Genomic DNA, 14,736 nt, shown 5'->3' with positions numbered 1-14,736 from the left:
GCAATCTAATAACATAAAAGTGTGCGTTGCGACCTAAGGTGTGAGAAGCTCGCTTATGGTAAGGATAAATAGCAATATATCCGTTCTGGCCATAAGCAGCCAGTTAGTAATTCAGACATTAACAATGTACTATTTCTAGCATACTTGGTATAGCGTATACAGAGTGTAGGATCATTACACAGTTAAAATGGAGCCGAATTGAGGGCTGCTTATAACCCGAACTTCGATTAAATTTTTCTTGCCTGTAAGCGACATCACAGAGGGCCCGATATTTAGTGTGTATTCCCCATCAAAAACGTGGAGTGATACGCTACTCAAGACCCACGCGCGTAAGCATGCCGTATCAAAATGCTTTGCTTGGTGTAACATGCGTTCAGCGAAAGTACTTCATAAATAAACACATGCGCCCGTGCCTCTCACAACAATGCGCACAACCCATTAATTTCAGCTCAGTTCTAATCAGGAGTCTGACTGTCGCCATCCTGAATGTTCCCATTTCGTGCCTGCATGTGTGGAAGATTTTTCACGCCTTAAGCCTAGTTCACATGCAGCGGTTTTGGCCCTAGAGCGGCGCGATTTCTGCCGTCGCGGCGCTCTGGCCAGCACCAGCAATTCTGCGGCACGAGCGCCGCGACGGCAGAAATCGCGCCGCTTTAGGGCCAAAATCGCTGCATGTGAAACAGGCTTTACAGATATTTTGGAAACATTACAAGCTTTACAGATTCCCGCGTCCCTATCATTTACGAACAAGTGGCAAGAAGCTAGATATTCGAACCATGCAACGGACTTTTTTTTAATCAATTAAGCTACTGCGTGTTCACCAGTCGAGCTGGTGCTTATTTGTAAAACGGAGCGGCGTAGACTTTCCATTTTCCCGGTGGGGGTAGGCTGAGAGGTTCTCCGGGCGGGGGTGCTTTTCCGCGCAATGTTTCTTACACCGGTAATTAACAGTAGTTTATTTAGGGGTACATTTTACAGCGTATGAATATCGCCATGTGTCCGTCGCTGTGTGCGTTATTTTGTGTACATGCCGCTACTAAAAGCTCGTTACATGGCACGGAAACAGCGTCTCAGTAACGATTATAGCCCGACGTGGGGGGGAGGGGGGCCCAACCCCCCGCCCCGGATCTCACCAAGGGGGGGGGGGGGGGCACGAGCCCCGATGCCCCCCCCCCCCCCCCCCGCCCGTAGTCTACGCCTATGGTAAGACACGCATATATATATATAGCTTATACCAAGGATCACTTACCCGGTCCTATGGCAAACGTGATGACAAAGGCTAAGAGTCCACCGATGCTGACGTAGGACACCCACACCGCGTGGTCCTGCAAGATTAGAAAAGGCTGGCGTAAATAGAGAGCCCTTGGTAAAAAAAACAGCCATAAAATTACCGTTTTGTTCCTCACTGTGTGACGCTCTTTATGCTTCATTTGATACACTTACCAGTAACTAGGTTTAGTTTGTCTCTTGTAAAAGTAATACCCAATACCCTGAGTGAAAAATTCGGCAGAGACACTTAAGACTGTTTACGTGTTGGAATGCGAAAGCATAAAGCACGCACTAGGCACAGCTTTAGTCAGCCGGAACCGCGGAGCCGCCGTGGCGTCGGGGAAGAGTGCTCGTCTTGCACCCAGGAGGCACAGGTTCGGTTGCCCCCCAGACCGAAATGTGCGAAATTTCATTTTCAATTTCATTCATATAATTTGTTTACAGGAACCTCCCTGAGAAATTTGACGTCAATACGAGTATTTTGACATGTTTTTATTCTTTGCGCTGCGCTGCCATCAGTTCGGCAGGCTTCTTAGCAACGATGACGCCGTTGCTATGAAGCCACATGACGCGTCGCAGCCAATGGGAATTGAGGTATTCGTGCACTTACACGCGTAACATCGCAAGAAAAAAAAAAAAAAACTTTCAATTATATTTATGTGAACAATAACGCCGCTCCAGGCGACAAGCTTAAAAAAAAAATGACGCTGATTATTTTTTTATAATTTTCGCAGGTTCATAACTTCATACCTTGAATTAAGTTTACGTTTCGTTAATTCCATGTAAACCATTTGGACCGAAAAGTACTACACTGTTAATTCAACGTTAAAATGGAAGGTCAGCAAGCTCTCGTCCAGCGGGCAAGAAGAAGTCTTCAGAGGTGAAAAAAAATAACCCCTTAAAGCACTTGTTTACATTTCTCACAGACGATTTCACACGTTTCTCGAAACAAGCTCAATCAAATATCGCAATAAAAATTACAAATAAAAAGAACATCTCTAATCATTTTCGGAAGGTGGTAATCTTCATTAAAAACAAGTATACTATTATGCGTATCCATGTTTGCATCGATGGCTGCTATTAAAGTATGAGGTGTTCGTCAGGAAGAGTACAGAGTCGAAAGCTTGGCGTAAAAAACAAAGAAAACAGCGATGAAACAGCGCGACGCTTTTATGGTGTTGTCACGGATGAGAGACGTATTGAAAATCGACAAATTGACCACGCATACATTCAGGCTGCACTACGTGGAACGAAGTTGTTGAAATTCAGTGCCTTCTCGTTGAGCAGGGCCTATGACCTTGAAATCAACTGCCTTGTGTATAATGTTGTATCAGGGCGGGATGACGTCCCGCGAGAGCGCATCAGCAGCCGCGTTGTCTTTGCCTTTGATGTTTCCGATATCTGCGGCAAACTCAGATATGTATGACATCTGACGGACTTCGGGAGAAGCGAATTTGTCACCTGACTTGAAACCGTAAATTAGAGTCTTAGGACCGATAAGTACAAGAAACTCTGACCATACCGAAAATTACGAAAATGTTCGACGACCTGGTTGGTCGCTAAGGGCACTCTACCGAACGTGCTGTGGCGGAACTTGGCTTGTGTCAGCGCACAGGAGTAGAGGGTGATGAGCTGCCACATGTTGGGAGGCAGTCGCTGCAGGGATGCGCCAACAGCCACGTTAGAGGCGTCTACCATGACGCTGACAGGCAGATTATGGTGGAGATGAACGAGCAGAGTAGTGTAGATGAGATGCACCTATAAGCTGCTGAAAGAGTGACTGGCCGGTACACATTCCAAGAAATTAACACCTTTGACACATCAGTCAGAGGTCACATGCTTTGATGCGCAGTTGGATATGAAAAAACGATAAAAAGTTAGGAGGTCCAGAAACTCCCTGAGCTCAAGGTAATTCTTGGATGTGACAAAAGTTGCAATTGATATGAATTTTGTGAAAAACTGATTTGAAACCGCAGTTTGGATTCCCTGCTGAGCGCGCGCCGCCGCCGCCACAGAGTTTATAAGAAAACAAAAAGTTATGTTTGTCGAGCCGGGTTCAGACCAGCAACCCTATCGATAAATAGTCCACCTATTCATGGAATGAGCTAGTGCCACTAAATAAGCTACGCTTCAGAGTAACGACACTTACCCATGTTTTAGCTTTAAATCGTAGTTGCCAGTTATCTAAAGCTTTATCTGAAATCACAGGAAGTGTTTTTTTTTTTTAAATCCTGCACAATAGTTTAAACCGTTCGCGACATAGAAAAGCAATAATATATGGGCCTCTGGACATCGAATATAATGCTTAGGAAGTCGCACTTTTGAATCATGACAATCGGCAGTTGCGTTCGCTCTGCACAAGCATCAAGACGGCGGCACCCACAACAATATCAGGGAACAGAGTGCTGATGCTCTAACGTAGCTCATTTAGTAGTTCGAGAAAGAGCTATCGCCAGGACAAATTTCTGTGAATTAAATGGGGTGTTCATTCCATTTCCTTTTACCTTCGATAACGCTTGGGCGACTTGTGGGACTCGAGAGTGAACGCGACGCAGGAGCACGGCGAAAGCCAGCAAGTGCGTGCCGGAGGCGAGGCGTTCGAAGGAAAGGCTGCAGGCGACACATCGTTGTGCCGGCCCAAGCACACGACCATCCTAGCAGACGAACTTGCATCCTCTATGACTGGACCTCAGAAAGTCCGTTGCGGGTTCGAAGAACGCGAATTTCAGTTACGGCGCGCCGAGGAGGCTCGCCGTAAAAATACGGATGAGACACGGGAGCGAAATCAAGAGCGGAAGCGTAAATGGGCTGAAAATTCTCAGAGTCCTGTTGAAGAGCCGGCGCGGAGATAACAAGGGCACCACAATGTTAACTAATACGAGAGCGCCGAATTGCTGTCGCCGTGAATCACGTTACGCGGTAGCGTAAATAAACTCAAATTTTTGGGATGGTGCGTGTAACTTGGCCTCCGAAGCTTATATATATACTGGGGACCCCAAAATATCTAACGCCATAAAAAAAGCACCCCGGAAACTATAAAAAAAAAAGGATCGCAGACCGTATGGAAATGTTTGTCCTGTTCGCTTTGTCCCTGGTTTTTATGGCGTCCGGGACCGGGATCGTTTACACTTTCCTGGCTGGTAGTAAAAGTTTCGTCCCACTATACTTCTGTCGGGAATAAAGCAACGGGATTTAGAGCTACGCCTGTTATGCTCAAGAAAAAAGTACGAGAAGCCAAGATGCTCTGAAGACGTTATCGCTTCATTAAAAGGGCCATGAAATGAATTTTCGGCTAGGATAAATCGGTATTTTACTAATTGAATTTCATTTAAAGCTCCAAGATAAAGCTAGTACACGAACGTAGAAAGCCTAAAGCCTGCTTTTCGCTAGGAAAATTCGAAAATATAGCCGACTATTTTATACCTCTTTTCCTTTAAAAGCTCTCCGCCTTTTCACTGTGATGCATCCGCAGTGCCCAAGCACATAAGCCGAACACAGCTCACGCATTTCACACGAGCACTGCGTCACTCGGGCGTATGCGCTAGTCAGCAATCAATCCGTCGACGAATATTTCAATTCCCATTTGTAGACAATGAGAGCCGTGACGACAATCATCATCACTTGAAATTGGCAAGTTTCATCGTGTGCATAAAAAGCACGGTGGAAGCTTGGAGTCATCACCTCTGGTCGTCACGACCACGTAATTTTTTATTTCATCTTTGAGTTGAGAAATAAATCCTAGGAGGAAGAAGTTGAAAAATCATTTTGTGGTCCTTTTAACGTTAAGCGAAGGCGCAAATTAATTAAACCTTTACTTCTGTAGCAATGATCAGCTCCGAACTCCAAGCGAAACAAATATGGCTTCTGGGTTCAACAAAAATCATGATTACTCTAAACTAAACATTTAATTATTAATTTCATATGAATATTCCATTTGCAATTTAGGAAACATCTCTGGTCTCAAACGTATTATTTTACATTATTTTTTTAATGATGCAGGCACGTACTACGGAGCGATAAAGTCCGAAGGTTTCTAACGTGTTAAGAGTTGACAATAAAAACCCATACATTCTCCACCTTTTTAGTTCTCCAAATGCGTGTTCCATACTTTGATTAATGTTAACACTGCTGGAATCTTTCTGCCATCAATTAATATAAACTAGGTGTCTGCAGTTGAATAAACTGAACTGGTAAATATAATTACAACATGGTGGCGCCTGCCATGCATACGCTTTTGATTATCATGTGATGCTTCGTGAAAATACGAAAATCTTAATCTATGCAAAGCTGTACTGTAATCTTTGTCTTTGATACATAAAACGATGAAAAAAACGTTGGAGCCATAAGATTATTCGAGTATGCATACAAAACGACCGGGTTTTGTAGATTCGGGGTTTTCACGTACTGGTAATCATAAAAAAGGGGGCGACCACGTAGTCATGTAATATATTGCAATCATGTAAATAAGTATATTTATGAGGGAGGCCAGAGAGCACACAATTGAATCTGTTTACGTGATTGGTATGTTTTACTAGGCAAGCAAGTTATAACCAACTTTTTCGCATGATTAGATGCCTTTGTTTATGTCTTTCTTGTGATGAGAGAGAAGATACCCAAATTTGCAAAATAAAATCAGGGTGCACAGCACTCGCACTCTAAAAAATCTGGTCGTAAAAGAACTCTTAAGCGTTCTTCGGTTTATCCATATTTTGCAGTCTAAAAGTTATTTTAAGCATACTCTAAAAGGGTTCTTCGTGAAAAACCTATTAGGGGTACTCCTAAGCTCCTTTCTTTATGCGAAAGAGTTCTTCATCATCCAGCTATTTTCCTAATGCGCCAGGGGGCGATAATGCTTGAGGTGAAATCGTTTTTCACGAGCTGAATGAGGTCCTGGGTGTCCAAGAACCTTTCAACAACGTTACTGTTGTTGTAATGCAGATTGCAAGCTAAAAATGAAAAAAAAAACAGCTCAAAATTTGCGAAGTCAGGAAAACCTTTCTTATCAATTAACAACTCTTACCAACATGCACGCCTAACTTGCTGATGTGCCATCCAATGAAACAACTTCACTATAATTTGTAACAGCAGTGAGAAAGACTCGTTTGTTGAAAAGTGCAGCACACACACACACACACACACATACACAAAATAGGTGAATGAAAAGGTTAAATAAATGCATGATGAGTCAAGTAATGCATGACGAGATTCATGTAATGCGAGCTCGGGCACGACAGAGCTGGGGCACGGCAAAACAAATGATAGACGGATTAAACGTTCGTAAAGAACGGTCAGGGAATGAACCCGTAGGCTGTCTTTTTTTTTCTGTAAGTATCATGTTTAGCAACCGAAAGAAAAGAACCTTAGAAATTTATGGTAATAAAAACTCGAGACTCAGGAACACAGAAGGGGACGAACACAACACGTTCGTCCCCTTTTGTGTTCCTGAGCTTCGGGTTTTTATTACCATGAATCACCGCCAGCTCGCTTGTTTTTTAAGTATTGTTGCAAACTTAGTAAGTTTTGCTTAGGCGTTCATTGATGCCTAAATGTTCCGACGATCGCCATCAGTGTAGGTGAAATGCTATTGCATTTAAAATCAAACCTAATACAGAATCAATTTATAGCATTTGAACTACGTTGTATTCTGTCGTGCAAACTGCCAATGAACTCAAACTGCTTCCCAGTTTTCGAAAAATAAAACGACTGAGAAACCAGTCGATTTCTGCATTTCGACGCCAAACTTGAGGTGCGACGAAAATCGCGACATCTTTACATTACGATTGCAATACAGCCTATGGGATCGTAGAATAAAACATACGGTCGTGTAAAAGAGAATAGAAGAACAGGCTTATGTTATTGGACCCAGTCCGCCTCCATCCTTTACCATGAGGATTTTCTCCTAACACAAGCCAATCCAACCAACGAATATCTAATTTGGTAGCTCTAGAACAGTCCACACGTTGGTTACTACATCGCACAATGCCCGGTCATTGTTTGGCAAACGTTCTGGCAACTCGAACATTGGAACTTTTTCGACGGACGAGTAAAAACAATGTTTTTACTCGTCCGTCGAAACGACGCCCATTGAGCTGTTTTTTATGTCGGCCGCCAAGCGGGCACGCGGCATCTGCCTGGTCCTTAACTGGCCCAAGGAAGATGGCATTCATAGGATAGAGGACCATTTCAGGCGTAGGGCTCACCACTTTTACCAGGCATCGGCTGATAAAAAAAACAGCTCACTCACGAAGAAATTGCCAAATCTATGGTTGTTCTTCCGGCGTTACTTGCGGAAACCTTTGGTTGTGGCTTACCTTGAAGGCGAGGGTGACCGTTAGCACGACGGTGGACAGCGCCATGCCGGCCATGCCGGCGAGCAGCAGCGTTCGCCTTCCCGCGCGCTCGACCACCACCATGGAAACAAGTGTCATGAGGACGTTGACAACGCCCATGCCCAGGGTTGCCTGCATGGCGCCCTCGGCGTCCAAGCCGGCCGTCATGAAGATGTCTGTCGAGAAAAAGATGGCCTGCCGAAAAAAACACGACAAAAAAAAGAAGTTATTAGGGTCGTATCAGATAGTCCTACCTCGATTTTCTAAGAGCTTGCTCGAGTCTATACTCTGTTTCATACTTAGCGTGCAACGCTGTCAAAGCTACTGGTGCGAGCGTGTGGCTTCATCTATGGTTTTATTTGCGCGAAAACGCGTGCAAATGATCAACGAGATCAAGCTCCACGCTCGCGCCAGTAGGTTTGACAGCGTTGCACGCTAAGTATGAAACAGAGTATAAAGAATGCCACCTAGTCTAAGCAATACCACTTGTTGGAGCTTTTTCCCTTTTGCTCCACCATTTCTTTAACTGGAAATAAAGATCATTATTTTACTATTAATTTAACACGACACTTGCGTATGACGTTTTCCTCAATGAATCCCCGACCCGCCTCAAGCGGCAAAAACGCCGAAGCTGCACTAGAGACGCCACAATGCAGCAGACGCGTTCGCCTGACGTCGCCGCTTGTTAGCGCCGAGCCTGTTGTGAAGCACTGCAAGATGCGCTAACGGCAACGCTGACGCCATCTAGGCGGCACTGGGTGGATCCACTAGTGATGACGTTTGACGGCGGAAGGCGCAAGATTTGTCTTCTAGGTTGTATTGGCAGGAATGGCCCATACTGAAGCTGCGCGAACACAATATATATATATGTTACAGACATTGATCGTTTTTTTTTTCTCTTAAGAAAAAATACGCAACTAACCTCCGACCAATCGTCGAGTTCATTATTTTCACGGCCTCCGCAGTATTTCTATTAAAGAGGAAATGTTTTTAGTCAAAGGAAAAGAACGTCAGGGATGCCTTTCAGTTAGGTTTGCCTCTAGCGCCAGAAGTTCTTTAATACTTTTGCGTTTTGTGAACTTCGAGAGTGCAACCGATGCACGACAGAAAACAACGAGCGCGTGTTGGAGTATGAATATTAAAGAGAGAGAACCCTGCGATTCTCCTCCCAGCTTGTGCCGGTGCCAATAAATTAAGAATTACACGTGCTATTTTAGTTTTACGATTGTCAAAGTGGCTCTTCAGCCACAAGCTCTGATGTTTCATTTGTCATACACAATAGAGCCCTTAAAAAATGACGTACTCTTAAGGTCGATCTAAAAATACTGCGAAGTGGCGTGAGCAAAGAACACCAAGATGGAAAACTAATAACCGATACAATATTCATTTCCAAGAGACTGTATGCAATGAATAGACTTGTCATTTTCAGGGTGTTTTTTTTTTTTTTCTGTGCACGCCACTTTGCGGTATTTTTAAATCGGCAGTAAGAGGGCGTAATTTTTGAAGGGGTATATGACAATGCTTGTGACATCTGAGTTTTGTCACAAAAAATGACAAGAAAAACAGTGAATATTTCATCGAACCGTATTTAGAGGTCAAGCATTCTGCAAATATAAAAAATGTCAAGATTTTTGCAAACCTCAGCTGATGTATTGGCGAATCAAATATTTCTTCGCTGCAAAATCTCATCAAACAAGTTGCTTGTAGAGCTATCCTAGGCTTAATTCACACGTTAAAAAGCGGGGGGGGGGGGGGGACACTCGGCAAAGCGTTGCGCTCGCGTCCGTAACGCTGAAAACGATGCATGGAAATCTTGGATAAGGATAGAACAACGTTGGAAGCATATTTCTGAAGCACGAACGACAAATACCAATATATCCTCAAAAGGATCGGAGGTATCAGAACCTTTTCAAATAGTTTCTGCTGGAACCTAAAAAAATATCGTCTCTATTCTGCATACAATATATGATTTATTCGCAATTTTGATAGATCTTAAATATTGAAAACAGTCTTATCGGGATCTCCACGGCGTATTGTTAAGCGCAACGAAAGAAACATTTTTAGCTGAATATGAAAACTCCCTAATAAAGAAAATATTCTAAAAAGATGGCTTTTTAGAGGTGCAATCAGGTGATCCCATAAAACCGAGTTGTTTTGGGAACTGTGTGCGCTCGGTGTTCTATGTAACTACGTACAATGCTGTCAAAGTTGCCTACGAGAGCGCGGGGTTTGATCTAGCAATTAAAATGAGAAGCTAAGTGAAACCACATGCTCATTCCAGTATATAATTTTTGAAAACGTGTGCACTCTGTGTTCTATATAACGACATCACGTGCAACGCTGTCGAAGCTGCTTGAGAGGTCGCGGTGCTTGATCTAGCAATAAAAATGAGAACCTAAATGAAACCACGCGCTCACTCTAGTATATATATTTTAATGCACTGCATCAAAATTTGTTCATTTTATGTAACCCAAACACATAAGCACTAGAAAACATTTCCTCCAGAATTGCATACAGCACTTCGTTCATACCACTATACGTTCTCGCATAAAAATGCCACAAGAGGCCTCTGGTCGAACTGCATCGTCTGCGGTACTTTACTGTATGGGACCTTTCCTTAGGCGCCAGTGAAAATAGCCTCTTTTTTCTTTTGGTTCCTTGTTTATTTCGAATGTTCATGTCGTCAACGCCAGTGCAGCAGATGCCGACTTAAGATCAGAGCCGCCCCCGCAACCAACTAAATGATTTTTTTCTTCTTTTTTTTTCTTTGAGGGGGGGCGTCATGGTTTGTGGGCGCTTTAATTGTCGGACAAAAAGTCTTTAGTTGGGATTTTCTGGGGGGAGCGACCCGGCACTGGATTCAGAAAGTTCACTTTCACAGATTACATGGAGTGCACGAGTTCTCGAGAAGAAATCCCTCCGGAATTACCTTGACGGACAAGGAAAGTACGAAAATTGAGTGGGACTTTGCGCAGGTCACAAGTTTCGCCTTCTGCGGTCCACCGCATTACCTCTGCGGTTGGCAACAATTAGTTTATTTGGAAGGCTTATGTGATATTTGACGTACCCACACGTGTAGTAGAAGTTTGGGTTCCCAGGCGTTTAGTGGAACTGTAAAGATTTCTGATTCGTAGACAGCCCTTAGTGACATTGGTATCTCTGCATTGGGATATTTCTCTAAGCTTTGCCAGTTAGTCCTACAAACATCAATTCCTCCGAGACGTATATCTTCACTGTGGCATAATCTCCAAAACAATTTTACGTAAGACGGGCCGACCCTCTTCTTATTAACTAAATGCGAATTTCTGCAAAGTCTTTAATAACAGGCATCGAAGTTATTTCTCGCGAATGAGAAGCGTGTAAAAAGAAATCGAATTAACTGAACAGCTGGGCGAGTGATGTCTAACATTCAGGTGTATTGACTAAGTATTAAAGTGGGCCTACAATCTCCAACCTGATTTTGGCAGCCATAATAAAGAAAGTTAACACACTTGGCATAGCAGCTACACAGAACAAAAATGGGCATTACTATTTTAGCAAAACGAGAATCCTGTCTCTCGTTCGGATTCATTATCGTTCTGCCGCAATTTTCTTTAACGGTTTTGGCGTTTAGTAAGATGTCATAATTTTAAACAAATAAACACAGTTGCTTGAATGCAAACGATGAACCATGTAATGAGGTGGTAACTACTGCGCGCAAGTTTGGCTTTCGGACACATGCCACATACCGATTGCGCCGCATGTCAGAGATATCACGCGTTGCCTAGTGTTTTGCAGCTCTACGTACCGCGTTGATGCCTGAGAGCTGCTGCGCCAGCATCACCATGAGTGATATGATGAGCGGGGCACGAAGAGCCAGGTTGCGCAGCATCTCCTGAAGCGTCACCTGATAGAAAGCGGGACAGAATGGTGGAAGTGATGCATTTAGGGGGCTTTTATTAGGGCATTTTAGCAAAGGTGTACCCCTGGCTACCGCAGCTATATTACGGCTCCTGAAGCGTGCTGAAGAGAATGCTTCGAAGCGCCAACGCCGGCAACAGTGCCACTCCCTACAGGTAACACTAGACTATAACTGCCTATTAAACCTTTTCCACCCCATAGGAGGTTTTTTTTTTTTTTGCAACGTGCCAGCCCGTTACACGTGTCGGTTATGTCTGGCCCCCATCAAGAGCGTGCAGACATGTTTAAATAATTTTAATTAATGTTTTGCAGTAATACAGAAAACAGGTGATCGACTGCTAGGAATAAGAGTGTTCCAAGATTGAATCGCACAACTGCGATTCAAGCCAGCAGTTAAACATAAGACAGATTTGGAGTTCCCGTTGTGATACAACTTCAACTTCTAAATTTTTGTGAAGGCCAATTTTATTAATGAACAGATATGGAATCGCGCCGTCACCCCTATTCAAAGAGCATAAAATACTCGCCATGTTTGTTTACTCGAATTTTTCATCACTATACAAATTAATTAAGGTAGATCTGAAAGCCGTACATAGAAGTGCGGAAAAATAAATCATGGTAACTTAAGCACGATATATACCAAGATTAAACGTTTGACGTAAATCACATGGCAAGGTTCAAAAAATCTGTACGTTTTTTTAAAAAAAATCTAAAATAGATCAGGTGTAGTTTATTCAAATCAGATTTATTTTATATAAATCAGATAAATAGGATTTAAACCGCTGAAGCTAGAGAAAAAATATTATTTATTGCTATATTCGGGGACAACTTTTCTTGGGCAAGGTACCCGTTCTCTCACCCTATTCGAGCTCTGGCTAAGGCTGTGCGCGCGCGCTCCTCCTCTCCTCGGAAATGCCAAGAAAACTTGTCCCCGAGAATAGATGTATTTCAAAGCATGAAAGATTGGTTGATAAATCTGTCCCACCATTGAACACAATGAGAAAGAAAGAATTATTGCAAATTTATACTTTTTATATACAGCTTACTTCCTCACGTGTCATTACTGTACGTTATAAACCCCGACATAAAAGCTCACGTTGACTTTTTTTAGTTAGTGAAAAAGCTTTATTGACTTTGTTTTCGCGTACTAATTTGATTGTGCAATGATCTTACTTTTAATTTTTGTTTCCACATTCTGACTTTCTTGTATCGGAACGTTGCATAACTGACGAATCAAATGGAAGGTAGAAAGGAAGCTCCCTGGGATTTGTTCAGAAGAGCGACACTTTTTTGTTCTCGTTCAGTATGCTGTAGATCTTTCTTGATCGATGATTGTTTGATTTAAATAGAAAACAAAACCCGATAGAGAGCATCAAATAATAGACAAATGGTAAATACAAATTTATTTTCGGGTTTACTCTGCTGGAAAGATTGCATTTAAATTATCATAGTAAAACCGACGTCTTAAACCAGAATATAAATCATTATTTAAATTACGATTTAAATCATGTTTATTTTTCCTTCCCGTTTTACATCAAACCATTGGTGTAGAAAGAAATCACGAAGCAGATTTCATACTGAGATACTTTAAGTAAATGATGCGTTCGTCTTAATTATCGTTACACACCTTTGATTAAAACCTTTACTTAAGAAATGCACAATAATACTCAAGTAAGAAAGTTAGTTTTGGGGGGGGGGGGGGGGGGGGAGGGCTAAGATAAAAGCAAATCGGACTTGAGAGCTTCCTGTTTCACTTCGCTTTTTGCTCTGCGTAGCTCAACATCATCGAGAGCTGCGACATCAGTACTGCAGTTCAAACGCTGATAAAAGAGCAGTGTGTTACTCTAACCTACTTTCCAGTATTATAAACAGGTAAAATACACCGGCGACCTCCGCCTCTTTAAAGCAGTAACCTCATTAGTTTGTTATATTCTAGTGTTCGATTGGCGCGCAATGTAGGGTAGTATCCTTTTGACTGGCCGGCATCGGGCATTGACCTATTCTGGCTTCCTTGAGAGGCCGCATTCGAACATGAGAGTGCGCTACTGACTGTAAACGTTTGTGAGACACCTTTTATATCCAGGCTTAGGTAAGGTGGATGCTGTTTTATAAGATATTCAGCCTTTTTCTTACGTGGCTTATGTATTGGTGTCTCAATGAATTAAGCCAATTAACGTGTTCACTAATATTTAAAAAAAAAAATCACGCTGCCCAAGTTTTTAAAAAAAAAGGTACTGAGAAGTGCAGTATATCACAAGAACTGTTGCGATTACTTGTACTTTAGGGCACAAGTAAGTGTAGCAGAAATTAATTTTCCTATACATTTTTTTTACACACCTAATTGCATCGAAACTGCTTTTAATGGTTCTGCAACGTTTAAGAGAAAGCTGGAGACACACCTATAATAAGTAAACTTTTATTTAAATTTTATATTTGTTGAATAAATCTGACAAAAAGGTAAGCGTTAATTTTGTGTACTTTCAATAAGATTCTTCTTTTTTTTTTAAACCTAGCACATGTACATATTGCTTGGTCCCGTATTGCCAAATGCAAAAAAGAGTGAAACCTCTCAAAAGCAACCATGATTATAAGTTTCCATTTCGTAAATTATATTTACTAGAATTTTTTTTGCCTGACATAATTTAAATTCAAATGCCCATAGAATTCAACTCTATACTCAGTAGAGCATGATATGATTCAGCTTGGGTCAGCTAAGAAAATGTTCAACGCAAGGACTTTATTTCACGCGTTATAATGATGTTGTGTACGAGCATCATGTATACAATATGGAGAGGGTCTCGTAACCTCACCTTGGGAACAAACTCCGCTGCCTCGGCCTCGCTCTTCATGACGTCCATCTCGAAGAGCACATCCCGCGTGCCACGTAGACGTATCAACGCTATACAACATGCGAGGAAGCAAACAAATCCGTCACAAACAGTCGGGTACATTTTTTATACACGAAACCCAAGTTATTAACTGTTTCTCACTGATAGGCGCAACTTTTCTCTGTGTCACGACTGCATCCGCGTCGTGAAGTGGCATACGCAATGACCAACGAACAATTTTAAATAGGACGTCTTGTGCAGAAGCTGAGTTTCTGCAGCTTTTTCTCCTGCCTCCATCGCCCATTCTGTGTTATGGGAGTAAATAAAATGACTTGAATTGAATTGAATTGAATTGAATTGAAAATGTGATGAACCCCGATCGAGTCTGAAAATTCGTGTTGTCCTGTCCC

General features: G+C 42.4%; 1 protein-coding gene across 1 annotated transcript in view; it reads right to left on the bottom strand.

Moving 5' to 3' along the window:
- Positions 1 to 14,736, bottom strand: part of LOC121836142 (facilitated glucose transporter protein 1-like) — a 57,298-nt gene that overhangs the window by 10,709 nt on the left and 31,853 nt on the right. The window contains exons 4-7 of the mRNA XM_042290928.1: positions 14,309 to 14,397; positions 11,386 to 11,484; positions 7,581 to 7,793; positions 1,250 to 1,325 (exon numbers count right to left, since the gene is read on the bottom strand). Of these exons, the coding sequence (XP_042146862.1) occupies positions 1,250 to 1,325; positions 7,581 to 7,793; positions 11,386 to 11,484; positions 14,309 to 14,397 (477 nt within the window). The remainder of the gene's footprint in view (positions 1 to 1,249; positions 1,326 to 7,580; positions 7,794 to 11,385; positions 11,485 to 14,308; positions 14,398 to 14,736) is intronic.

The sequence above is a fragment of the Ixodes scapularis genome, unplaced genomic scaffold (genome assembly GCF_016920785.2).
Source record: "Ixodes scapularis isolate PalLabHiFi unplaced genomic scaffold, ASM1692078v2 PGA_scaffold1__304_contigs__length_218370807, whole genome shotgun sequence".
NCBI classification, from domain to species: Eukaryota; Metazoa; Arthropoda; class Arachnida; order Ixodida; family Ixodidae; genus Ixodes; species Ixodes scapularis.
This window is presented reverse-complemented; position numbering and strand designations above follow the sequence as displayed.